At 50.1% G+C, this 20,724-nt stretch overlaps 6 protein-coding genes across 6 annotated transcripts; 3 read left to right on the top strand and 3 right to left on the bottom strand.

The window, feature by feature from the left end:
* Positions 1–666: 666 nt before the first annotated feature.
* LTR84_001962 (uncharacterized protein) lies at positions 667–5,312 on the bottom strand (the record flags this gene model as incomplete). The annotated part of the gene is made up of 2 exons (XM_064845580.1): positions 667–4,908; positions 4,965–5,312. The coding sequence occupies 2 exons, from the start codon at positions 5,310–5,312 to the stop codon at positions 667–669; spliced, it is 4,590 nt and encodes a 1,529-aa protein (XP_064707125.1).
* Positions 5,313–5,937: 625 nt separating this feature from the next.
* Positions 5,938–6,528, bottom strand: LTR84_001961 (uncharacterized protein; the record flags this gene model as incomplete). The annotated part of the gene is made up of 1 exon (XM_064845579.1): positions 5,938–6,528. The coding sequence occupies one exon, from the start codon at positions 6,526–6,528 to the stop codon at positions 5,938–5,940; it is 591 nt and encodes a 196-aa protein (XP_064707124.1).
* Positions 6,529–8,344: 1,816 nt separating this feature from the next.
* On the top strand, positions 8,345–9,967 carry LTR84_001960 (uncharacterized protein; the record flags this gene model as incomplete). Its single annotated transcript, XM_064845578.1, has 1 exon — positions 8,345–9,967. The coding sequence occupies one exon, from the start codon at positions 8,345–8,347 to the stop codon at positions 9,965–9,967; it is 1,623 nt and encodes a 540-aa protein (XP_064707123.1).
* Positions 9,968–10,500: 533 nt separating this feature from the next.
* LTR84_001959 (uncharacterized protein) lies at positions 10,501–12,202 on the top strand (the record flags this gene model as incomplete). Its single annotated transcript, XM_064845577.1, has 6 exons — positions 10,501–10,653; positions 10,722–10,788; positions 10,854–11,081; positions 11,137–11,508; positions 11,567–11,994; positions 12,050–12,202. 6 exons carry the CDS (start codon positions 10,501–10,503, stop codon positions 12,200–12,202), a joined length of 1,401 nt encoding a protein of 466 aa, XP_064707122.1.
* Positions 12,203–13,880: 1,678 nt separating this feature from the next.
* On the top strand, positions 13,881–15,558 carry LTR84_001958 (uncharacterized protein; the record flags this gene model as incomplete). Its single annotated transcript, XM_064845576.1, has 2 exons — positions 13,881–13,888; positions 14,337–15,558. 2 exons carry the CDS (start codon positions 13,881–13,883, stop codon positions 15,556–15,558), a joined length of 1,230 nt encoding a protein of 409 aa, XP_064707121.1.
* A 935-nt stretch (positions 15,559–16,493) lies between these two features.
* On the bottom strand, positions 16,494–19,241 carry LTR84_001957 (uncharacterized protein; the record flags this gene model as incomplete). Its single annotated transcript, XM_064845575.1, has 1 exon — positions 16,494–19,241. One exon carries the CDS (start codon positions 19,239–19,241, stop codon positions 16,494–16,496), a length of 2,748 nt encoding a protein of 915 aa, XP_064707120.1.
* Between the last annotated feature and the right edge of the window lie 1,483 nt (positions 19,242–20,724).

Genomic DNA, 20,724 nt, shown 5'->3' with positions numbered 1-20,724 from the left:
CTAGTCTAGACCTGTTCGTCGACTTGCCAAATCGATGGGAATCATTCGACAGCCCTAATGTCTGTCAAACAATATAAATCTATCCAGCGCTCGCCAACGAAAACATAGAATAGAAGTGAGGAATTAAACCTTCTGAAGATTTTCAAAAGTGTCACTGAGGAGGCCAGCACTCGGCGCACACATGTACACACCTGCCAGCCATTGATCATGTCTTTCTCTAATGTCTGAAGTATATAAAAAGTTCTTCGTCGCTAGATATTGGTACAAATTTCAATACCTAACTCGAGCATAAGTATGACAAATGTGTATTGCCACCGTGGTGGGATTTGATCTACGCAGCTGGAGTCTTTCCGGCGAGGAAGGTCGAGCTGAGTATACGTATTGTACCTATGTATGCATTGCCTGAACAGACAAATCAATATGCTTGACCATTTATTTCATCGAAAGGGCTAGCTATTTGCAGCACTCGAGTCAGAAATTGAACGCTCACGTTCATTACCTAATCAGCTGATTACAGGCTCCATGCTATTCAGATCTGGGTAACTTTCATAAAAGAGTATCTCCCGCCGCAAGTCAGAGTTAATGAGTGCTCCCTGTGAATCATTCCGTTAAGCTCCCGCGTAAAGTTTTTCCAGAGAAGCGGATATCATATCAAGCTGTGTCCCATCATGCCTTCAAGCCTCGAATCTGTCTCGTGGACCGCGTGCTCCGTTCCGGCGTCTTGTTCTTCGCGGGCGCGCTCTTCTTCGCTGGTGGCGTGGGCTTTTTCTTCTGAGCTGCTCGGCCATTCGTGCTTCTTAATACACCTTTGCTCGCTTTTTTCGTTGGTGGAGGTGATGGGTCTACCTCCGCCTCCTCATCTTCTTCGATTTCAGACTTTTCTGGCACAGTCCCTTCGGCTTCAGCGTCCGCCTCAACTTCATCCGCTTGGACACCTGGCTCGGACTGTACGTCTTGCTCACTTAGTATGTCATCTGCGGGATGCTCATCTGACTCATCGTTGCCCTCTTCCTCTTCGTCTGTCTCCGCAGCCTTTCTCTTCCTTTGGGAAGTGGGACTCTTGGGTGCCTTGTCATTTTCCTCCATCTCAGCATCGTCATCATCACTATCCGCCTCCGTATACTTGATGGCATTTGACACGCGTGAGCTTTTCCGAGATGCCTCTACTGGGCTGGAAACTTCCAGATTTTGACGCTTAGGTTTCGGAGTTTTTCTGATGGCCAAGGTCGCCCTCTTTGGTTTTTTGATTTGTTTAGGCTTCTCCTCGGCTTCACTGTCTAAGTCGTATACTTCGCTCTTGCGCTTTTTGTCGTTAGTTGCTGGCTTCTTCAATGGTTGTTTTGGATTCTTCAACTGCTTGACATATGATTTGACCAACTTCTCAAGCCCACTGGCAACGTCTTCAGGTAGATAATTCTTCTCAGCAATTTCTTGCGCAACTTCATGACTGGGCAAGGCTTTGAAGAGTGTTCGAGGAAGGGTCACTTGACCAGGCCAGGTTTGCAGGAGATTGATTCCTTTAGCGTGAGCTGGAATGAGGTCTGCATAGTTTCGAATGACAGTTTGTGCCAGATCACTGAGGACGTACAAACGCACACTGGCATCCTCCGTCCCAGAAATGCCATCCCTTGCACCTTTGACTCGTTGACCAACATGGAAGATCAGTGACAAGTTGTCTTCAGTTGCAACGGTCACAAGATAGAAGATAATGTATTTGGAGAAATCCAGCAACTCTCCATCAAAGTCTTCAGCATCCTGACTCGGATAATCTGGATGATGAGCCAACAAACTCAGGAGGCGCGAAAGAATCGATTCCATGACGTTTTGAACAGGCTTCTTATCGCCATTCTTGGCCTGTAGTTGTTGCTTTGCAAAATACTGCACGCGTGACTTCAGCCAGGCCATGGTGGATAGTTTCAAATCACTGTCTGGTTCAAATGCCAATAAGAACAATGTTGTGAACCATCGATGTGCTAAGCGGCCGTGTCCAAGATACTTCTTGAGCTGATTGACAAAGCCCGTCCGCACAGCATTCGGGGGATTGATTAAAATCATAGCCATCGAGTTGAACATTGAAGCACTGACTAATTCTTCACACTTCTTTTTGTGAGTACAGAGCTTCAATATGAACCGAGCAGCCGTTAAGCGCAGGAAATTTCTTTGAGCTGCTGGTGTATCTCTTGAGGCGGTAATTTCCCCATCATCTTTCACCAATCTTGTCAAGTATTTGTAGGCTTCAGTTGTGAATTGCTGGAATTGATTGTCTTCTGCCTTCTCATCTTGAGAGCGGACTAGGTTCACAAGAATCTTCAAAGCAAGAGCTTTCGAGATCGTTTCCGAATCAGGAACCTCGTCCCATGAGTTCGAATCTCCTTTAGTGCTGCGGGAGCGAGATTCCAGTAGAATGTCGGTGACAGCAAGTTTATTGATAGCTTCAGCCTCGAGAGTCGCAATGCCCGGTGCTAGCAGACAAATCTGGGAGATGGTCGCTAATCGGCCCAAGAACTGATCAGAACCTGGTGTACAATCCTTCAATGCTTTGGAAAGAATGTCCTTTGCGTACATTTCCTTTTTGTCCGCTACATGGAGAAGGATTGAGACAGCATGTTTCGCAGCTCGCGGAGATTGAGAGTAGAGGGCGAAATTCGTCAAAGCATTCAGAAATTTGCGCTCTTTGGGAACATCTCCAGGATATTTTCTGGCGAATGCGGCACATGCCTTCAGTGTGTTAGCAGCCCCAGTCTCCTCGGCTTTCGTCTGAGTTGGGGCTTCCTCTTCGAGCTCTTTGCAAAGTGCTTGAATATGATATTTGAGAACTTCTGGGTTCCGCGCAGAGATTTCTCGAAGAACTTCATGTGCGACATCTGATAATCCACCTTCATCACTTCGAGAGATGTCCATGATCTTTGGAACATGGCTTCTGTTGAAGATGACCAGGCTGCACTTGTATACGAGTGGCATGACCGTATCCAATAATGAATGCAAATTAGGGGAACTTTCACGAATACGTTTCTGAAGCTCCTTAATCGCCTTGGTGACGGTTCGATAATCGTTTTCCGGGCCACTAGCAAACCTGATTAACTGATACCATCGACGGTTGTGTTGCTTCGCGAATCGCCAAAGATCGGTCGTAACATCTCCAGGATCTGGAAAAGGACGAGAGAGATGTTCAATTTGGCGAGTCAGTTGACTTTTGATTGTTGTTTCAGAAACCCCTTCGTCAACAACTCCACCGTTGTATTCTTCGCATTTTTGCAAAAATCCAAGTACCGCTTTGCTTATCTGTGCTTGCAAATTTTGTAGGTGGAAGAATATAGGTCGAGATTTCGCATCTAGACCCTGGACCAGGGTAAGTACGCGATACGCTCTAATGGCATCAGGATCAGATGCGGCCTCTTCTTGTGAATTGCTCTCTTTGTCTCTTGATTTTTGTTTCTGACTTTCGGATTTTGATACCTGGGCCTTGATTGGTGGAAATGACAATGGCAAGAGACTCTCGTATAGGGCTTTATCAATCAATGCATGGATCTGTTTGTCGTTCGTGTAATATGCGCAAAGTAATCGGTTTGGAAAATCCCCTACTGTCGACCTTACCGCTTCTACGCCGTTTTGGACGTCACGCGAGGCGACTCCCCAAATCTGAGCTAGAATATTGATTGCCTCTTCTCTCACGATTTGTTTTCTGTCTATTACTCGCTCAGCCAGGGTCGAGAAGATAGTGTTTGGTTTTGAGAGGCCTCCATCCGCGCCCAAGACGTTGATAAGCGCATGATAGTTGAAGCCATGCAAAGACCTGACAGCCGTGAGCCGGACTTGTTCTTCATGATCACGAAGGGCAAGCGCGAAGCCGGACAGCAAGTCTTGTAGCTCATTATCACTCAGTCCGATGCCACCAGCAGAAGTAAGGAGTATTTTGGACGCAGCAATTGCCCAAGCGCTGCGAACCGCTGGTATCTTATCTTGTCGCCGGCCGTAAAATACTTGATATGCAGAAGCGTGAACAGCAGCGAATGGTTTTGGTGATGCTGGTGTTAGTAAAGGGTTAGCTGCCTGCACGACTGGCTCAGGTTGCTCGATTGAAGGTAGTGGATAGGCAGCCGGATCTAGCGGTGAAGTTGGAGCAAGTCCAGCAATGCCAATACCGGCAGTCATATCACCGATTGTTTCTGTAGCTAATTGGCGTAGTGTAGGAGAGTCTGCAGAGAATTCTGCCTCGATCTGGGGGATGACATTGATCAACACATCCGGGCATGCGCGCCACAATTCTCGAAGCAGACGATGGGCTTTGCGCAAATCCGCCAATCCCTCTAGCTCATCATCGGAGCCCTCCAGGTCTGAGATCCTTCGGTGTGATGCTTTCCCGGCATCATTTGAAGAGATAGTGGAGGTAGCATCGACAATGACCGTCCCGAAATACTGTGTAACATGAGCAGTCATCTTGTCCGGACACGTTGTACACAGTGACTTGGCCATGTTGTAAGCTGGAGGATATTCTTTGAGCAGTAAAGTGTCTTGCTTGCTGTCTTGGGTTTCTCGCTTTTTGGACTTGGTGCTCTGTTTGGCTCCGGGGCGAGCATCGACTCGCATGAATTGGGAGATTATGATATCCGTGACATCCTGAGGGAGGCTCACTTCATCCACCACAGAAGCGAGCAAATTCTTCAGGTGGTATTCCACGCTCTTGGAAATTTCAAGTCCAGTAGCACTGCTACCAGAGCCCGACACGATATCAAAAGCAGTGGTGAAGAGAGATACGATGAGGTTCTCGTGATTGGGTATGTCTGTAACGAGCAAAATACTTTGCGACTCTGCGAGCGAATGTAGAATGTAGACGTGCTGCGTATTGTAGGCATTTGTAGGATCAGCCAGCGCTGGGAGGATCGAAGTGATGATGACAGTGAAGATGTCCTGTACGACTGTTTCAGTATGCGAATATCGAGAGAGTTGGAAGCACCCTTGCTCACCTTGAGTTGACCCTCGATGAATGGCGCATTAGGAGCGCAAAGTCTCAAGACATCGACAATGCAAGCCACAGTCCATGCTCTTACACCTTTGTCTTTGTGCCCTAGCAGGTTGGCATTGGCCAAGTCGTGTGCCAGAGTTTTGAAGCTGTGCGAATCCACCTGATCATCGTCGAAGTTGCGCAATTCATTTCCCAACTGTTGAAGTCGGTTCAAAAGATCTGCGACCGCTATAGGTTTTCCTGCGCGCCATGTAAGGCCATCGTTGAAGCTTAGCCCGGGAATATCATATCGATGGTCTTTCTGCGCAGCGTCCGCAGAAGCGGCGGCGTTTCGTGACCGAGGCGCCATGTCGATGTACCAGGGTGCTAACTAGCGAGCCTGCATGATCTCATGGATTGAAGAGAGTGTGTGTGCGCGATCGAAGGAAGACGTGACGACAGTGGAAGGGTTTACAAGCTGGGGCGCAAAGAATCTGATCGAGTTTATAGAAGGTAGGGCGACTCGACGGCAGGCTTTGGTGAAGCAACTGTACTACGACAGGTCGCAGTCAATCTGTATGTGATCGCAGGGCTTATTAGTGGAGGTGCGGGACAACTTTACGCGTGCTTGGACGCGTCAAAAAGTGCAGGTGCGAGACTTGCACTCCACATCAATCGTCGCTACTGCCTTGCTGCCTTAAGAATAAACGTAACTTCTCACAATCACTAGCATGACGTAAATCACCCGCTACAATTCAAGAACTTCCCAGTCGGAATGAACGGTGCTGTATATTGAATTCTTCTTTGATACCTACCGAGGTGGTAAGTTGGTAACCACCTTAACGTGCCGATTAACGAGAACTGGAATGCTTCCTGTTGGTTTCCGTAGGGGTAGGTCGGCTTGTCGGTTTCTCGTGCCCCTCCCCATCCTATCCTTTTGATTGCAATATGCTCGGACTCTGGCTTGATTGACCTCTTTGGACCATTCCAAAGCTTCACTGTGTTTTAACCGAGAGCCCCTCAAAATCGACGACCAAATCATCTTTCTCTCCATTGGGTGCGGGCTTGGCGACATAAACTCCCACCCAGATCTCAACGCTCTTATCCAGATTGCCGTACCATGTCACTTCCCTCAAAGCATGTTTCTTACCATCTACACCGACGAGCCAGACCCACAGACTGCCATCTTCGACGACCTCCAATTCTATTGTGGCCTTGTTGCTTGATTCCGCCAGTAAAGGACGCAGACTCCAGTCTGACCACTGGTCCTTGGCCACAGTGCTGATGTTTGGGATTCCATACTCAAATTCGATACCAGTCTTGACCCACCGAGTGGTGTCGGGCGTTTTGACCACAAGAACTAAACCTCCCTGGTCGTATCTGTCTTTCCACTGGGAGGAGACGGTGACCTTTGCAGTTTTCAGCACGCCTACAGTGGCCTTTTGATAGATGATTGGAGCGTTGAAAGAGTGTGTGGAGGGAGGCTTATCCCATATATCCGTGCCAGGAGGCGATGTAATCTGGAAGGGGCCTGAAATATCAGGAATTGGGTGTTTGAGATGCACCGCCTCGTAGTTCGCCGCCATGACTGAAGATCGCTTCTCTAAAAAGAAAAAGCGAAGTGATGGGGCACAAGTCGGTGATCAGTGTTCGCAGATGTATAGGTACGTAACAATAGCCTGCTTGCGAGCTGTGATGTGAGTTGTCAGATGTGGCTCAACATAGCGAAGAAACCTTCTTTATCCTCGAGGCATATGTGAGTGGCATGAGCGCACAATGGCGGTAGAGACCCGATGTAGAATCGAAGCCGCCAGGTGCAGCCTGTTTGGGAACGGACCGCTGGACTTCGGCAGCGGATAAGTACGAAGTGGATTAGGGGACTCGTGTTATTTGACTCAGGTATTAAGTAAGGCAGATGTGGCTTCACGATCTTACGAGTACTGAGTATGACTTTCAAGCAACGCAGCGCCGGACGTCTGTGGTGCTTGGGGCTCATTCCATATTCCTCACCAGGGCTGTGAGAATAAATTGCTCAAGGCCACTGGATCTCTAAAATCAGGCTGCCAGAATTCATGCCACTGATAAAGTTTTACCATGGACTGCTAAATATAGGTATCCTTACGATTGCGGATGCGGATGGTTTTTATGATCCGGCCTCCTTCCAGAAAGCTTTGCGAGGTATACAGAACACCCGCGTTTAAAGGCATGGTAACTCAGGAGGGACACAAGTTCCGAGAAAAATGGCTGACTCGTGGTTATCCCTATCCGTACGCGTATCAGATTCAGGCAGCTCACTTTGTTCCAGGGGCATAGTGGATGGCTTGTTTCGCTTCGTTAACTCCACGGAGCACAAAACGATCAGCGGTGGGGTCTAAGGGCCTACACTGGTTCTGAATCTACAAAGTACTCGTACTTTGTAAGTGCCTCAGCCTTATTGTTGATAGATCTATGGTGATGGATATTTCAGCCTATGGGTTTTCCTTCACAGTTGGAGTATAGGATACGAGATATCAGAGACGGTGGTAGTATCTCGGCAATTATTCTGGCAGCACATGCAGTACTTGATGGAAATGCAATGGGATGCTCCGTGACGAAATCTCCCAGGCCAGTGGTTGACTTGGATCTTGCAGCCAACCCCGGTCTCCTTTAATTGGAGGTCTAGCCTACTACGCCTAGGCGTCCGTGCACGCAGGGCTAAATTACAATTTTCTTTCACCTCGTGGAGTCGTGGTTCGACGGAACCCGAGGTTTGATTGCACGGGGGACCCCCCAGGAGCCCCCAAACCCCCCATGCACCCTGGCATGCAGCTGATCGGCTCGTCCACTTGCTTCCTCCTGCCTTAAATTAGTTAGTGTTTGCGACGAGGAAGCAGGTCCAAATTCTGGACACAGCCAAACATGTTACCCAACTTGCACACTCCTGCGAAAAAAGGAGGCTGTGCTTGGGCGAAACCACCTCAGACTCTTTGCCCGCTCGCTTAACGGGCCATGGCCCAGGCAAACAGCAAGCATGGATGGGGCAAGATATGTTATTTGCTCTCTATACATTTCCGTAGCACTCAACGTGTGGCCGTAGGCTGAACTCTCAATTCCTTGAAGTCACCACCACTCACTACTCCACGCGTACAATTGCGTCTACCGCTTCTTGTCCTCTTATCCCCTCTCACCACTACTCATTGGTATTCACTCATTTACTACCCACTGACCCATTGCCGTTTTGTTTCTCTTCTCTTTCTCTGGCCATTCCTGTACATTTTTACCCACGACATATGCTGCACTACTCACCACTCCCCTAGCTAGCTAGCAAGCATATGGCGCCGCATCCTCGACGACTGTCATTCCTGCCAGGTCCCATTGGCACCGACATCCTCCTCTCCTCTCTGTCGGCCCCTCTCCCGAATCATGAACCCTCAATGTCTTCGTTATGACGAGTATGAGCTATCCAGGACAAGCACTCACACCTCCGACAACTATGAACCCTCCTCACCCCTTGGCGACAACCAAGACGAACACCAACTCCACCTGCTTTCCGATCGAATCGTGGCAGATGAAGGCAAATCTACCCTTTCCGCACGCCTCTCCTCCTTGACCCCTGCGTGGCTACGCCAACAACGTCGCCCTCGAAGATCGAGAACACGCGCGAGAAGGCTATCCCGTTTATGTTCCTGTTCGCTGAGATCATTTTACCGCAAAGTCGCTCTCATACTCTATGCCTTCTTTGCTACCATTCTCACTGTGGTAGTCGTTGGCGGCATATTCTTCCCCGGCTATACACACCTCCCTCCTCACTACGAAGCTCTCAGGAGAGAGGTCGCGGCCTCCGACCTACCTGGGCGCGCGAATTTGCATCACGAGAAGGTCTTTATAGCTGCAAGCATTTTTGACAAGGGTGGAAAGCTGGCAACCGGACCATGGGCTGACAATATACTGCACCTCATCGACCTATTGGGCCCGGAGAACACATTTCTATCCATTTATGTGAACGACGCAGGACCCGAGGCAAAAGAAGCACTGGAGATTTTGGAGAAGAGAGTTACATGCGACCACGCCCTGGTATTTGAGGAGCACTTGAGCCTGGACGAGGTGCCGCATGTCATACTACCCGATGGGAGTGACAGGGTAAAGCGTATCGACTACCTGGCCGAAGTTCGAAACCAGGCTCTTCGACCACTCGATACACTCGCAACCCAATATGATAAACTACTGTACCTGAACGACGTTGTGTTTCACCCGATTGACGCGGCGAATTTGTTGTTCTCAACGCATACAACGACCTCGGGAAAAGCAGACTACAGAGCTGCCTGCGCGGTCGACTTCATCAACCCCTTCAAATTTTATGACACTTTTGCGACGAGAGACATGGAAGGTTTTAGCACGGGAATTCCCTTCTTTCCCTGGTTTTCCGCGGGAGGATCCGAACAGACGCATCAAGACGTACTAGATGGGTCGGACTCTGTAAGAGTCAGGAGTTGCTGGGGTGGCATGGTCGCATTCGACGCTCAGTTCTTTCAGAAATCATCCAATGTTCGTCAAGAACCAATTACAGCAGGCAATCAGAGCCCTAGCAATCTGTCGGCACCGTATCATTTTCGAGCGGAACAGGATCTTTTCTGGGATGCATCAGAGTGTTGTCTGATCCAGGCAGATATTCAAAACCCCGAACCTGGAAATTCCGAAATTTATATGAATCCATTCGTAAGGGTTGCCTACGACACAAGAACACTTTCTTGGCTGAGTTTCACGCGGCGCTTTGAACGCCTCTACACTCCAATTCATTTCATCCTCGATATCATGGTGATGATGCCTCATTATAATCCAAGAAGGTATGAAGAGCCTTGGCAGCTGGTCGACGAAACTGTCTGGGTTCGAGATGATACACTCGAGCTGGGCGGGTCCTTCCAGCACGTGACCAGAACAGCCACCCATTCAGGCTTCTGCGGCATGAGGAAGTTGGCAGTGATCAAAGAAAACATTAGAGAAGGAGAGCGAAATTGGGAGACACTTCCAGTGCCTCCATTGTTTTGAGTCGTGCATAAGCGATGGCGTTCTTGGAGCGGCGGAATGCATGTGAGCTGGTAAGCCACGATCCGTGTTGATTTAATGTATGAAAAGAAAGAAATGCTGGAACCACCATCAGCCTAGCATCCAATTTTGCTCAGTTGGAGCGGATGGAAGGAGGATTTGATTAAATGAGAGAAGACCATTTATTGATCGAAACCCTTCTCTATTGTAAGCCTCTGTCTTGGTTGTCAGATTCACCTCTGCAAGACGGTATTTCTCCCCCTTGTCTTCCTCTTCTTCAATCGCTCACGTCGCGAATGGGAGCGATGAAGAGTTGGTTGATACTGGCGGGCACCCGTTCACTATTACTTCACTTCATCGCAGGGCCTGGTCGCTTCACTTCTCCCTCTGTTGTTCCACTCACGCACCCATTCTCTTTCACCCGCGTTCCCACAAAATTCCTCTTTCTTCTTCCCACAATTGATTGCGACGCCTCATATCTTTTTATTCATCCAAACCTCGTCACAGTCGCGTCTATCACCATCATTGTTATCAAGATGGCCTTTAGTCGTCGTCACCCAAATCTCGGCGATGTTGATGTCGATGACCCCGCCAACCACGCGCGCTTTCTTGCCATCCTCCATGGAACTTTCAGTGACAAAACCCCCAAAGGAACCGTCTATACCCCATCTGGAATTGACGTTGATGAGGTTTGTCTCCCTGGCTAACTTCTTTCTTATCCCCACCATAATCGGACAACTGACGGTGAACTCAATAGGCCGGGGTTTTGCCTCACCTCGCTGCGCGACCAAGACCAGCTGCAAACCAGACTAAGAGCGCTCTTGGTACGCAACAAAGCAGTTCCATTCCCTGAAGCCCTCCATCTTACTAACAACGCGTCCCGGTCTAGGAAATGACAATGCCCACCCTTCCAAAGCGGATCTGGTGAACTACAAGAGCTCCTCACTCCAGAAAGTTTCAAGTGGGCGACGCAGATCTTACCACAGCACAACCTATATAGATAGTGTTGTTGCCGATTTTCGCCGAGGACAGCAAGACGCGACTGCTGCTCCAGTTCACAGTTCTGTTGAGACTGAGATCGCCGAGACCTCGACTGTTGTTGGAACCCCAGAGACAAGTGAGTTAGAGTCACCTAACCCTCAGTTTTCTAGTTAACGAACTTCTTTACTTAGACAACGACGACAACGCGTCTGATTCTTCTACTTCCTCTCATCCTCCAGCAATCACCTCTTCTGACGAAGAATCGGAGACCTACGCGCCTGGAGAATCCGACTTCGACGACAGTTCTTCAATTCAGGTTGAAGTAGAAAGCGACATTGATCCTGACGACAACGGCGTTACACTACCCAGTGATTCTACCATCCTTTCTTCTGTCACTCAACTCGCCCTATTGAGAATGCCTCTCCAACCTCCCAACAGTCCTACCAGTTCGATCAGCGCAAACCTTGGAAATAGTGAAGCTGATAAGATGAATGGCGAAAACCGTGAGAATCTCACCCATTTCAACTCTTGGGGTGCAGTTGCTGCCAGAGATGATAAGCCCAGTAAGTGGCATCTCATTGTTCCTTTCGGTTTGCTCACTTTCGCTGACTGAAACCACAGAGTCTAAAGTCCGCACTGTCATCCTTACAGGTCTTCCTGCTACCACCGACTTCACTCTGGTTCAATCTTTCATCCACGGCGGTGTCATTGAGACTATGAGAATATTGCCTGCCAAGACTGAGACTGGTATCACCACTGCATACGTGACTTTTACTACCCAAGAAGCCTTCAAGCAGTACTTTGACAAGTATCCCAATGGATTCGAAGTTCGCGAGAAGGGCAAGAAGTTCAACATCCTGGTTGATAAGCAGGATCACGTCGACGTCATGAGCAGTGTTATGCAAGGCTATCTCGAATGTGGTGCGACTCGTGTTCTCAAGGTGAGCGGCGCAGAAGATGACTGGGGTATCGTGGCCTTGCACAAGCTGGCTACTGGCAAGCCTGGCACTCGTCAAGTTGAGGCCATTACCGACACTTTCCGCAACTCGGTACGTTCTCTCACTTGATCCTTCAGATTTTAACATCTCACTAACATGGTCACAGGTCCGCACCATCTACTTCCGTTTCACCAACATTGGTGATGCTGTGAAGTTCAAGGGAACTCTTGTTCGCGACTACAATTGGGAGGCCTGCACCATTGAAATCGGCGAGGATCCTTGTGAGAAAGCAACTGCCATCCGCAATGATCAGGTTTAAAGAGATGAGATCACGGTCATATGTTCAACCTTTACGGTAGAGAAGATATGGGTTTAGCTTGGGGGAGTACGCCGTGCTCAGATGAGTGTCCAGAGTGACAAGACAGTTGGTTTGGAGAGTGAGAGAATTGAAGACTGTCACCACGTCCACACTTAGTACTAGTTGTCTAGTACAGTTAGTGGATAGCTCAATGAGCAGTTAGCTCACCAAAATGATGAAGATCTTTAGTCTGGACTAATTCCGCATAAGATAATGGCGTGCTCCCAGGTCATGAACATGCCGTGAATGTGCAATTTGCTGCAGCGGTCACCCTCAAAGCAATAGAGCTCTTGGTGGTACTCTGTACAGGCGTTCATGCAGTCCACAATAACACAGGCAAGCACCCTTGAGGACTGTCCAGCGAAGACTGATCTTGAAAACGTCGGGAGTCCGCTGTCGTCATTTTGCCAAGACAGGGCCCTCCCCCACGTGATTGATAAATTCTCGGGAAATCGATGATGAGGAAGACGAGCCGATTGGGATATTCTAAAGCCACCCCACATTGGCTGAAGCTCTTGACTGAATGGGACTTTGCGTTTTTTTTTTCCTTTTGACAAATCTCGTATCATAATAACAGGAGCTCGTCTACAGTCTTGCTCTCGAAATCCCAATTCTTGGATTTTCATTTAGACGAATATAACTATTCACAGAAGCAGAGAGCATATCCACAGCAGCGACAGCAGCGACAGCAATAATGGGACAACCATCCCAGCCCGCCTCCAATGGCATAATCTACACGACCTACGCGGTCTTCCTGTACGCCGACCACCAGTCTCCTCTTCTCTCATCTAAGCTTCATATAGCTGACCTGATCACCATCTAGACTGGCCGGTCTATTCATCGCATGGAGACTTCGCCATCAGTCCAAGGGCGAATACCTTGCGAGCTTGCGAACACAGAAGGGTCAGCAAACTTCAATCGGAGATGGGATGGAAAACGTGCTCTTTGAGAGAACAGTTCCACCCATCGACTCGTTTCCGATATTCATTTCCGTCGTCAATTCCGCAAGATTGGGTCTCACTAACCACTTCCTCTAGGCATTCCGTTGGCCCTCAACTTCATCGCCTCGGGTGAGTGCACTCGAAGGGCAGCCGTGGCATGAAGCGCGCAGTTGGGTCACGCAAAAATATTCTCAACGCAAGCAAACAACGACAAGAAAGTTCCGACAAAAAGCTTTCGGAAACGCCACGATCATCAACTACTGATTTGCCCGATGACGCTTCTCTGCTCATCGCCATCTGAGGTTCGTACGCTCGCATCAACGGCATTGGACCTTTTTCCGCTCTCTCGACGTCGGAGCTGCTCTTTCGAAGAAGAGATGCGACGTCTCGTGACAAGATGATCGCCATCTTCTTCGCATCTGTACCGCTTCGATGGCGAGGGGGCGCAGAAAGGGATCCAATGTGCAGCACTACGGGCGCTCTATGCGGGAAAGATTCGGATCCCATGTACTCTTGCGCACTCGAGGACCTGGTCGTGTTTTCTACCCCGTTTCATCCAACTGAGACTTCAAGGAGTTCCTAAAATGCTCTTTGTAGCCATCAGAGATCTCTTGGAATGAAGAGCTCCCAGGGTCCTCGGGTGCCAAAAGTCCACCGCATAGATGCTGAGATTGTACCGTTAAGACTCGATCAAGTTAATGCTTGCGTGGGAAACGTGCTGCCACTTCTGTCTCCCCTTTTTTCTAACACCATCAAGAAAAAAATGCCCATATCACCCCTCCCTCCACTCGCTCGCGTTTTCGTTGACACGAGCGTACTGACAGACGTTTCTCTTTGACGAACTACAGCTCTAGGATCCGGTATTCTCTTCACGTACCCACAGATCTCGACCATCGCAGGCGTGCAGGGACTTGTTGTCTATGCACTCTCCTCTGCACTGCCGTTGTTGATCTTCGCGTATCTCGGTCCGAAAATCCGCAGGAAGTGTCCTGAGGGCTTTGTCCTCACCGAGTGGACGAGACAGCGATATGGCACTCTCACCGCGCTCTATCTCTCTGCATTGACGTATGGAGCCCAAAACCTCCTCAATTCCCGCCCCATCCCCTCTCTCTACCCCCAATTCTGCCAGCATTCTAACACTCTCCCAACACCAGCTTGATCACCATCTTCCTCTACATGGTCGCCGAGCTCTCAGCGCTCCAACAGATCATCAACTCGCTGACGGGCCTCGACGGACTCCCGCCCGTCATCGTGCAATGCGCCGTGACGACCATCTACACGTCCCTGGGTGGCTTCAAAGTCAGCTTCATCACCGACAACATCCAAGGCGCCATGGTGGTCGGGCTGATCATCATCGGCTGCATCACCGTCGGGGTCAAAACCGAGATCCAACACGACCTCATCGAGAAAAGCGGCTATCTCAACGCCAGCCTCCTCGGCTGGCAGCTGATGTACATCCTGCCGGTGGCGATCCTGACCAACGACTTCTTCCTCTCGGGCTTCTGGATGCGCACCTTCGCCGCAAAGACCGACAAGGACCTGTGGGTGGGCGTCAGTCTGGCGACCGGCGCCGTCGCCGTGATCCTCACGCTCGTGGGCGTTTCGGGCCTGCTGGCCGGCTGGTCTGGCGCGCTCGGCGACCCGCCGGAGCAGTCGTCGATTGCGCTGTTCCTGCTGCTGGAGCAACTGCCCGCGTGGGTCGTGGGCATCGTGCTCGTCATGGTCGTGTGCCTGTCCACCGCGGCCTTCGACTCGTTCCAGTCCGCCATGGTCTCGACCGGGTCCAACGACATCTTCCGCAACAAGCTGAACTTCTGGTTCATCCGCGCCGCCGTCGTGCTCCTGATCTTCCCCGTCGTCGTCGTCGCTTTGAAATCTCCCTCCGTCCTGCAGATCTACCTCATCAGCGACCTCATCTCCGCGAGCTCGATCCCCGTGCTCGTCATCGGCCTCAACGACCGCGCCTACGCCTGGCGCGGCTTCGAAGTCGTCGTCGGTGGCCTGGGCGGCTTGTTCACCGTCTTCCTTTTCGGCCTGGTCTACTACGACGGCGACGCCTCCTCCGCGGGCAGTCTGCTGCTGCTCGAGCAGGGTCTCTATGGCAACGACTGGAGTGCTTTCGGCGCATTTGTTGCTGCGCCCGTTGGCGGCTTGCTCTGGGCTGCAGCTGCTTTCGCCGGCAGGGTTGGCGTGCAGTGGCTTCTTGCTCGTGTGAGAGGTACCGCGTTCACGGCGCTTGACAAGCCGGCTCGCGGTCCTTCGCCAAGCTTCTACACTGGTCGTCCGTCTCAGGAGGACGTCGCAGAGCGAGACGTCTACACTGATGCCGACGGTGTTGAGCGCAGTGAGGTCCAACTCAAGGGCAAGTTCTTTTAGAGAAATGACCAAGGGAAGGTGGTGAGGTGATCCACTGCGGCAGCCGACCGGTGATGGCCGTTGTGGGTGGACCGTGGTGTTGGGAAGGAACAGTTGCGAGCAGCGCAGGGGACTATGGGTGCAGCGGCAGAGAATAGGGATTAACTGCGTGAGTTAGTCGAGTCAGTTAAATCATGGTGGTGCGAATGGGCGATAGTGGTAAAGTGATGGACGTCGAAAGAGCTGCTGCGGTGGCGCCGAGAACAGGTCGGATGATGAATAGGGTAGGGGAATGCGGATCGAGAGGGCGAGGACTTAACCCTAGTATGTAATGTATGTGGCGGACTGGACCACGGAGACGGAGATCGAACTCGAAATCGAACTCGAAATCGAGATAGACATACCAGTCCGGCAAGGAAGGGGAGAGATGATTCGACCTTTAAGCTGGTAAATCAATTCTAGACCTCACTTAGTATCTGCTCCTTCGTAATGTACTTAATCTTGTCTCCTGGGTCGCTTACACTTCCAAGGTTCTCATTACAAAAATGAATCAAGACAACGAATGCTCCGCCTTGAAATAAGTGGCGGGCAACGGCAGGGACGAGCTCCGGGGGCATTGAGCAAACAATAAAGCATTGGGAACATGTTTCTCATTCAATTTTATTGATGGTTTCTCATCATCGTGGCTAACTTCGTGCTCAAGTTCATGTGTTGCCAACCACTCGCGCGGTATTGACAGGCAAAGACTCTCGTCACACCAGAAGGTCCCTCAGGTAGTAAGGTCTCAATGCATTCAAAACCCAAAGCATTGCAGTGCCTTCCGAAGAGGCAAATGGCAAAAAAGAGACGCACAGCAAAACGTAGGCTATGCTCTCGTCTGAAGCCAAGGAAGAAATAACGTAGTCCCTCAAACCACTCCCATCAGCTCAGAAAATTTATTCATCCCGTCGTGTATTTCATTTCTTCGTATTCGTGCCCCTCCACCCTCCACCGAGACCATAGCAGCAGACGCCGTTCGCCTCACACCAGTCGCGTACATCCAACGCACTGACCTCACGGTCTTCGTTGATGGCCTGAAAGCCCGTTGTGTTGAGCCAGGCTGTCAGATCTTCCAATACAATCGGATCATACATGAGGATCTTCTCGTGCCAGGTTGGTACTATGCCGGAGCTTGACGACGCTTTGTTCTTGGATTTCGGTGATTTGGACGTCGTGATGGTGTTTGTTGACGGTGAGGAAGAGTGGGGTTTGAATGTGATTGCGGCGCGGATCTGGGATTGTATGTCTGGCAGAGGAGGGGTTTGTGCTGGTGAGACCGGTTGGTTCGGTTTCTCGTTGGGTGCGAGGATGAAATCGATGTGCTCTGGGATTTGCGCTTCTTGGAATGCTTCGGACGCTTGTGATGAGAGTATCTCATGACGAATTGTGCGCGTCGGGGTTTTTAACAGCTTCGAACGTTTTGATGCTTTGACGACCCTGCTTTTCTTTGCAGTGATTTCGGTGGGAGGCTCCGAGACCTGAGCTATTGTGGCTGCTGTAGCCGGTTCATTGATGTCATCAATGTCAAGAACATATTCTTCGGATAGCTCTGATGCCTTGCGCTTTGCCTTAGCTTTGGCAGCCGTGGCACTTGGCTTTTTGGGCGTCTTTTCCTTCACAGCTTTTACTTTGGGTTCGCCTTTTGCTTTCGGCTCAGCCTTCTTCCTCTTCTTTGGTTCCTTCGGGGTCGTGGCTTTCTCGCTCTCCGACTTTCGCTTTGCTCTGGGCTTTTTGACCTTGGGGACAGGACGAGCAGCAATATCGTGGACCTTACCCAAGAAGTCTGCATGTGTCAAAGCTGCGATATCCTGGTCTCCATCCACGTTGAGGTTTTGCTCCTCTTCCTTCTGAGTACCGTACTTATCCTCCCAGCACATATCGAGGAGTTCGACCATCTTCTCGCGTTTCTTTACTGGCTTAAAGCCATATGCTGATATCTGTCGCTGCAAGTCATGGTCCGAAAAGCCAGCGTAGGACGGCTTCGCAGGCACGGACTTGGCTTTCGCTTTCGTGACCTTTTTGGTCGCTGGCTCCTCCGCTGTCGCAGGCGGATGCGAAGGAGACTTTCTTGGTGCTTCCAGGGAAACTGAAGTATGATATGCTCTTACTTGTAGCGCGTTAGGTGGTTTCATAGACTTCGGTGCTGGCGTTGCGAAGTCATCGATATCGACGAGTAGGGTTCCTTTGCTGGCCAAAGGTGTTTGACATGTTTGAAGTCCTCCTGAGTACAGAGATGCATCATTTTCACCAACAGCATGAGCTGGTAGAAGGAGTGCATCTTTTCCAGCAAACGCGAAACGAATTGCGGGAGAATCACTGAGGTCTATGGTGTCGACGTGTAGAAGTGCATTATCCTCGTCCCTTCCGGCTGCACCCCAGAGATTTCGGCGTTTCACAAAACGACTCGTACCCTTACGTATCTGGGGTGAGATCGTCCCAATTGACAGCGCTTGTGACTTTTGTGGAGAAATGCTATCAGACGAGAGGATCAATTCGGATTGTTTTGTCGCTTCAATAGTATCACGAATCAAGGTCGGAGACTCTTCACGAGCAAGCTGGCTTGCAGAGCCAAATATCGTGTCTTGATCAATCAGTGACTTCATAGCGGATGTGGGAGAGACTAGACGACTTTTGGGAGGTATCTTCTTGGAAACCCGATTTTTCTTCGAGCCAGCTTTTGGCTTTGTGGCTCTCTTAGTGGTCCCTTCGTTTGGAGGATCACCTTCGGTGGCACCAACCTGTGTTGAGGTTAGAAACTGCACCATGGGCGAAACTTTTCCTTGGTTGAGATACTCCTCGCCATAGTTTGTAGTCGCCAGACCGGTGATGGTAAGGGGTTTCTTAGCAGGAGACTTGTTTCTTTTCTTCGTGGCGGCTTTCTCAGGCTTTGAAGGGGCTCCAATTTTGACGATAGGTAAAGATATTGTGCTTTGTGGATTTGTTGTCTGAACTAGCTCAATGCGGCGTCTTTTCGTTGACACTCCTGTAACAACATCTCCCTCTGATTTGCCATCCCTCGCACAACCTTGAAACGCGAAACTTTGCAGAAGATTTTCTGAGAATGTAATGGACCGATTCTGTGCTCCTTCTAATTCTTCAATGGTTGGTTTGACCGGGGTCCAATCCGATTTCCTTGGTATCACCTTGGCCATCTGCTGGCTTCTGGAACTCGAGTGGACGTCAGGCTCATCAGAAAGAATTGTACTCAACTGTGCAGTCGATATGGTCTGAGGGTCGATGTTTACGCGCTTTTCCGATGGTTGTGTCGTTTTGCCTGTTTCAACATCGATGGAATCTCGGTCAACAAAGTGCTTAGAAGGTGAGGGCTGCGGAAATAGGCCACAGCACACTGAGGTGCTGGTTTGCGTCGTTAGCGAAGGGTCTATTGAAGACTTTTTGTCTAATTGTTTGAATCTCGTCCGTCCAGGTGAACCCAAGGAGACGTTCTCTGCACCCATCTTGGGCTGAAGCATTGAACGGGCACTGGTGAAGCCATTTGAGAACCTATCTCTTGTTTTGTCTGCGGCCTTAAAACGCAAAGGTCCTGCCGAGGCATCGCGTAGAAAGGCGCTGGGCGAAGGTAATGAAGGAGAACTAGCAGCGGGAGTTGGTGAATGGGCAAATGGTCTGGGTGGCGAGGAAGATAGAAGGCTGATTGTCGCCATGGTTGCCATGGAGGGACGGCCACTGACTGCCCATCGGCAAAATCTGACGACAGCCAATTTGAACGGGCCCAAGGATGTTCGGTAGGAATGGATCGCAATGGGGAGGCTGCTGGTATACGTTACTGCGCTTTGCTTTGTGCCTCAGGCCGGGCCAGTTTCTTGACCGAAGACGTAAACAAAAACTATGTCGAGTCAGGTCTTGGCACTTACCGCGGCTTCAGACACAACCGAACGACTCCACGCGTAACGCGAAACCACGTGATCGCAAGGACATCTCAGAGGGAGGCGTAATGAAGATGCAAAAAACACATCCGGTTGGAAGTAAAATGCCTTTGATAAGAGTCTGAGACTAGCTGAGAGTTATGCCCTTGATCTCGTTTTCTTGTTTAACTTAAGAGGTACTGCTTACAGTCAGAAGCACCCATGGACTTGGTGATCTGACTACTTGCACGAGCCCAAGAAGCGAAAGGCTGCTCTCGGATCTAGGAAGTTGTTGGGAGGGTTCTTAGGGTTGAATTAGGTAGATGATGGAATGGTATGACCTGATAATGATGGTGGGCACCCGGGAGGTAAAGTTGAAAGTTTTACTCGGCCTTAATCTAAGCAACCGGCCTTAAACCTTGAAAGATCGGTTGCATACCGAGCTGATAGTCATACGAATGAGCCTCCCTAGAACTGCGACATAGATGGCCAACTCGACACTCGACATTAAACTCCTAACCCTTTTCCAAATTTTGCGGTTGACCGACCAGGGCTGAGACAGCTCCTAGAACACCGCTAAACCCTCAGCTCGAGAAGCCCGTGATAGCATACGCATGTGAATCATATCCGAATCCCATGACACCGAATCCATGACAACAATCCAACTTTTGGTACATGCTCATTCTGTATGAATCACGGAATACACCAGTGTCAGGGAAACCCAGCTCCCATATGCTTCAGGTCTCCAGGGTCAGGAACTATTTGCTCCGGCGGAGGTGAGGCTGGGGGTGGCGTTGAACGTTGTGAGCTGTTTGCAATAGTGCTCGACTTCGATGCTCGTGCCGTGTGAGTGACGCTTGCTTGAGCGGGAAGATCGGAGAGTGGTGATGACAATTGACGACTGTCTTGTCTAGCGCTGATAGGTCTCCGCAGTGCTATCAGAAAGGTCAGTAACGTCATGCACTGGATAGATATAGAGTCAACTCACATTGCACGATTCTGGTACAGCCGTTCATGCAAGCGTCTATGCAATCGCAGAAGCTTTGAATGATCCAATGAGCTGCAACGAGAATGTGGTTGAATAGTGCACCGAAGAGCGTCACGAGGCTGAAGGTGCGTCTCATAGTGGCGAGATAAATGTGTATAACGCCGTCACTTCCTATGCAGGTAGTAGCATCGCTCTCACCGACGATTAATGGCATTCATCAGGGCAGTGGCGATTGCGCAGTTTAAGTGCTGTTTGCAATCTCCTCGAAGCCATCCCTAAACTCACCCTTAAGTC

The sequence above is a fragment of the Exophiala bonariae genome, assembly GCF_035927105.1.
Source record: "Exophiala bonariae strain CCFEE 5792 chromosome Unknown scaffold_11, whole genome shotgun sequence".
NCBI lineage: Eukaryota > Fungi > Ascomycota > Eurotiomycetes > Chaetothyriales > Herpotrichiellaceae > Exophiala > Exophiala bonariae.
This window is presented reverse-complemented; position numbering and strand designations above follow the sequence as displayed.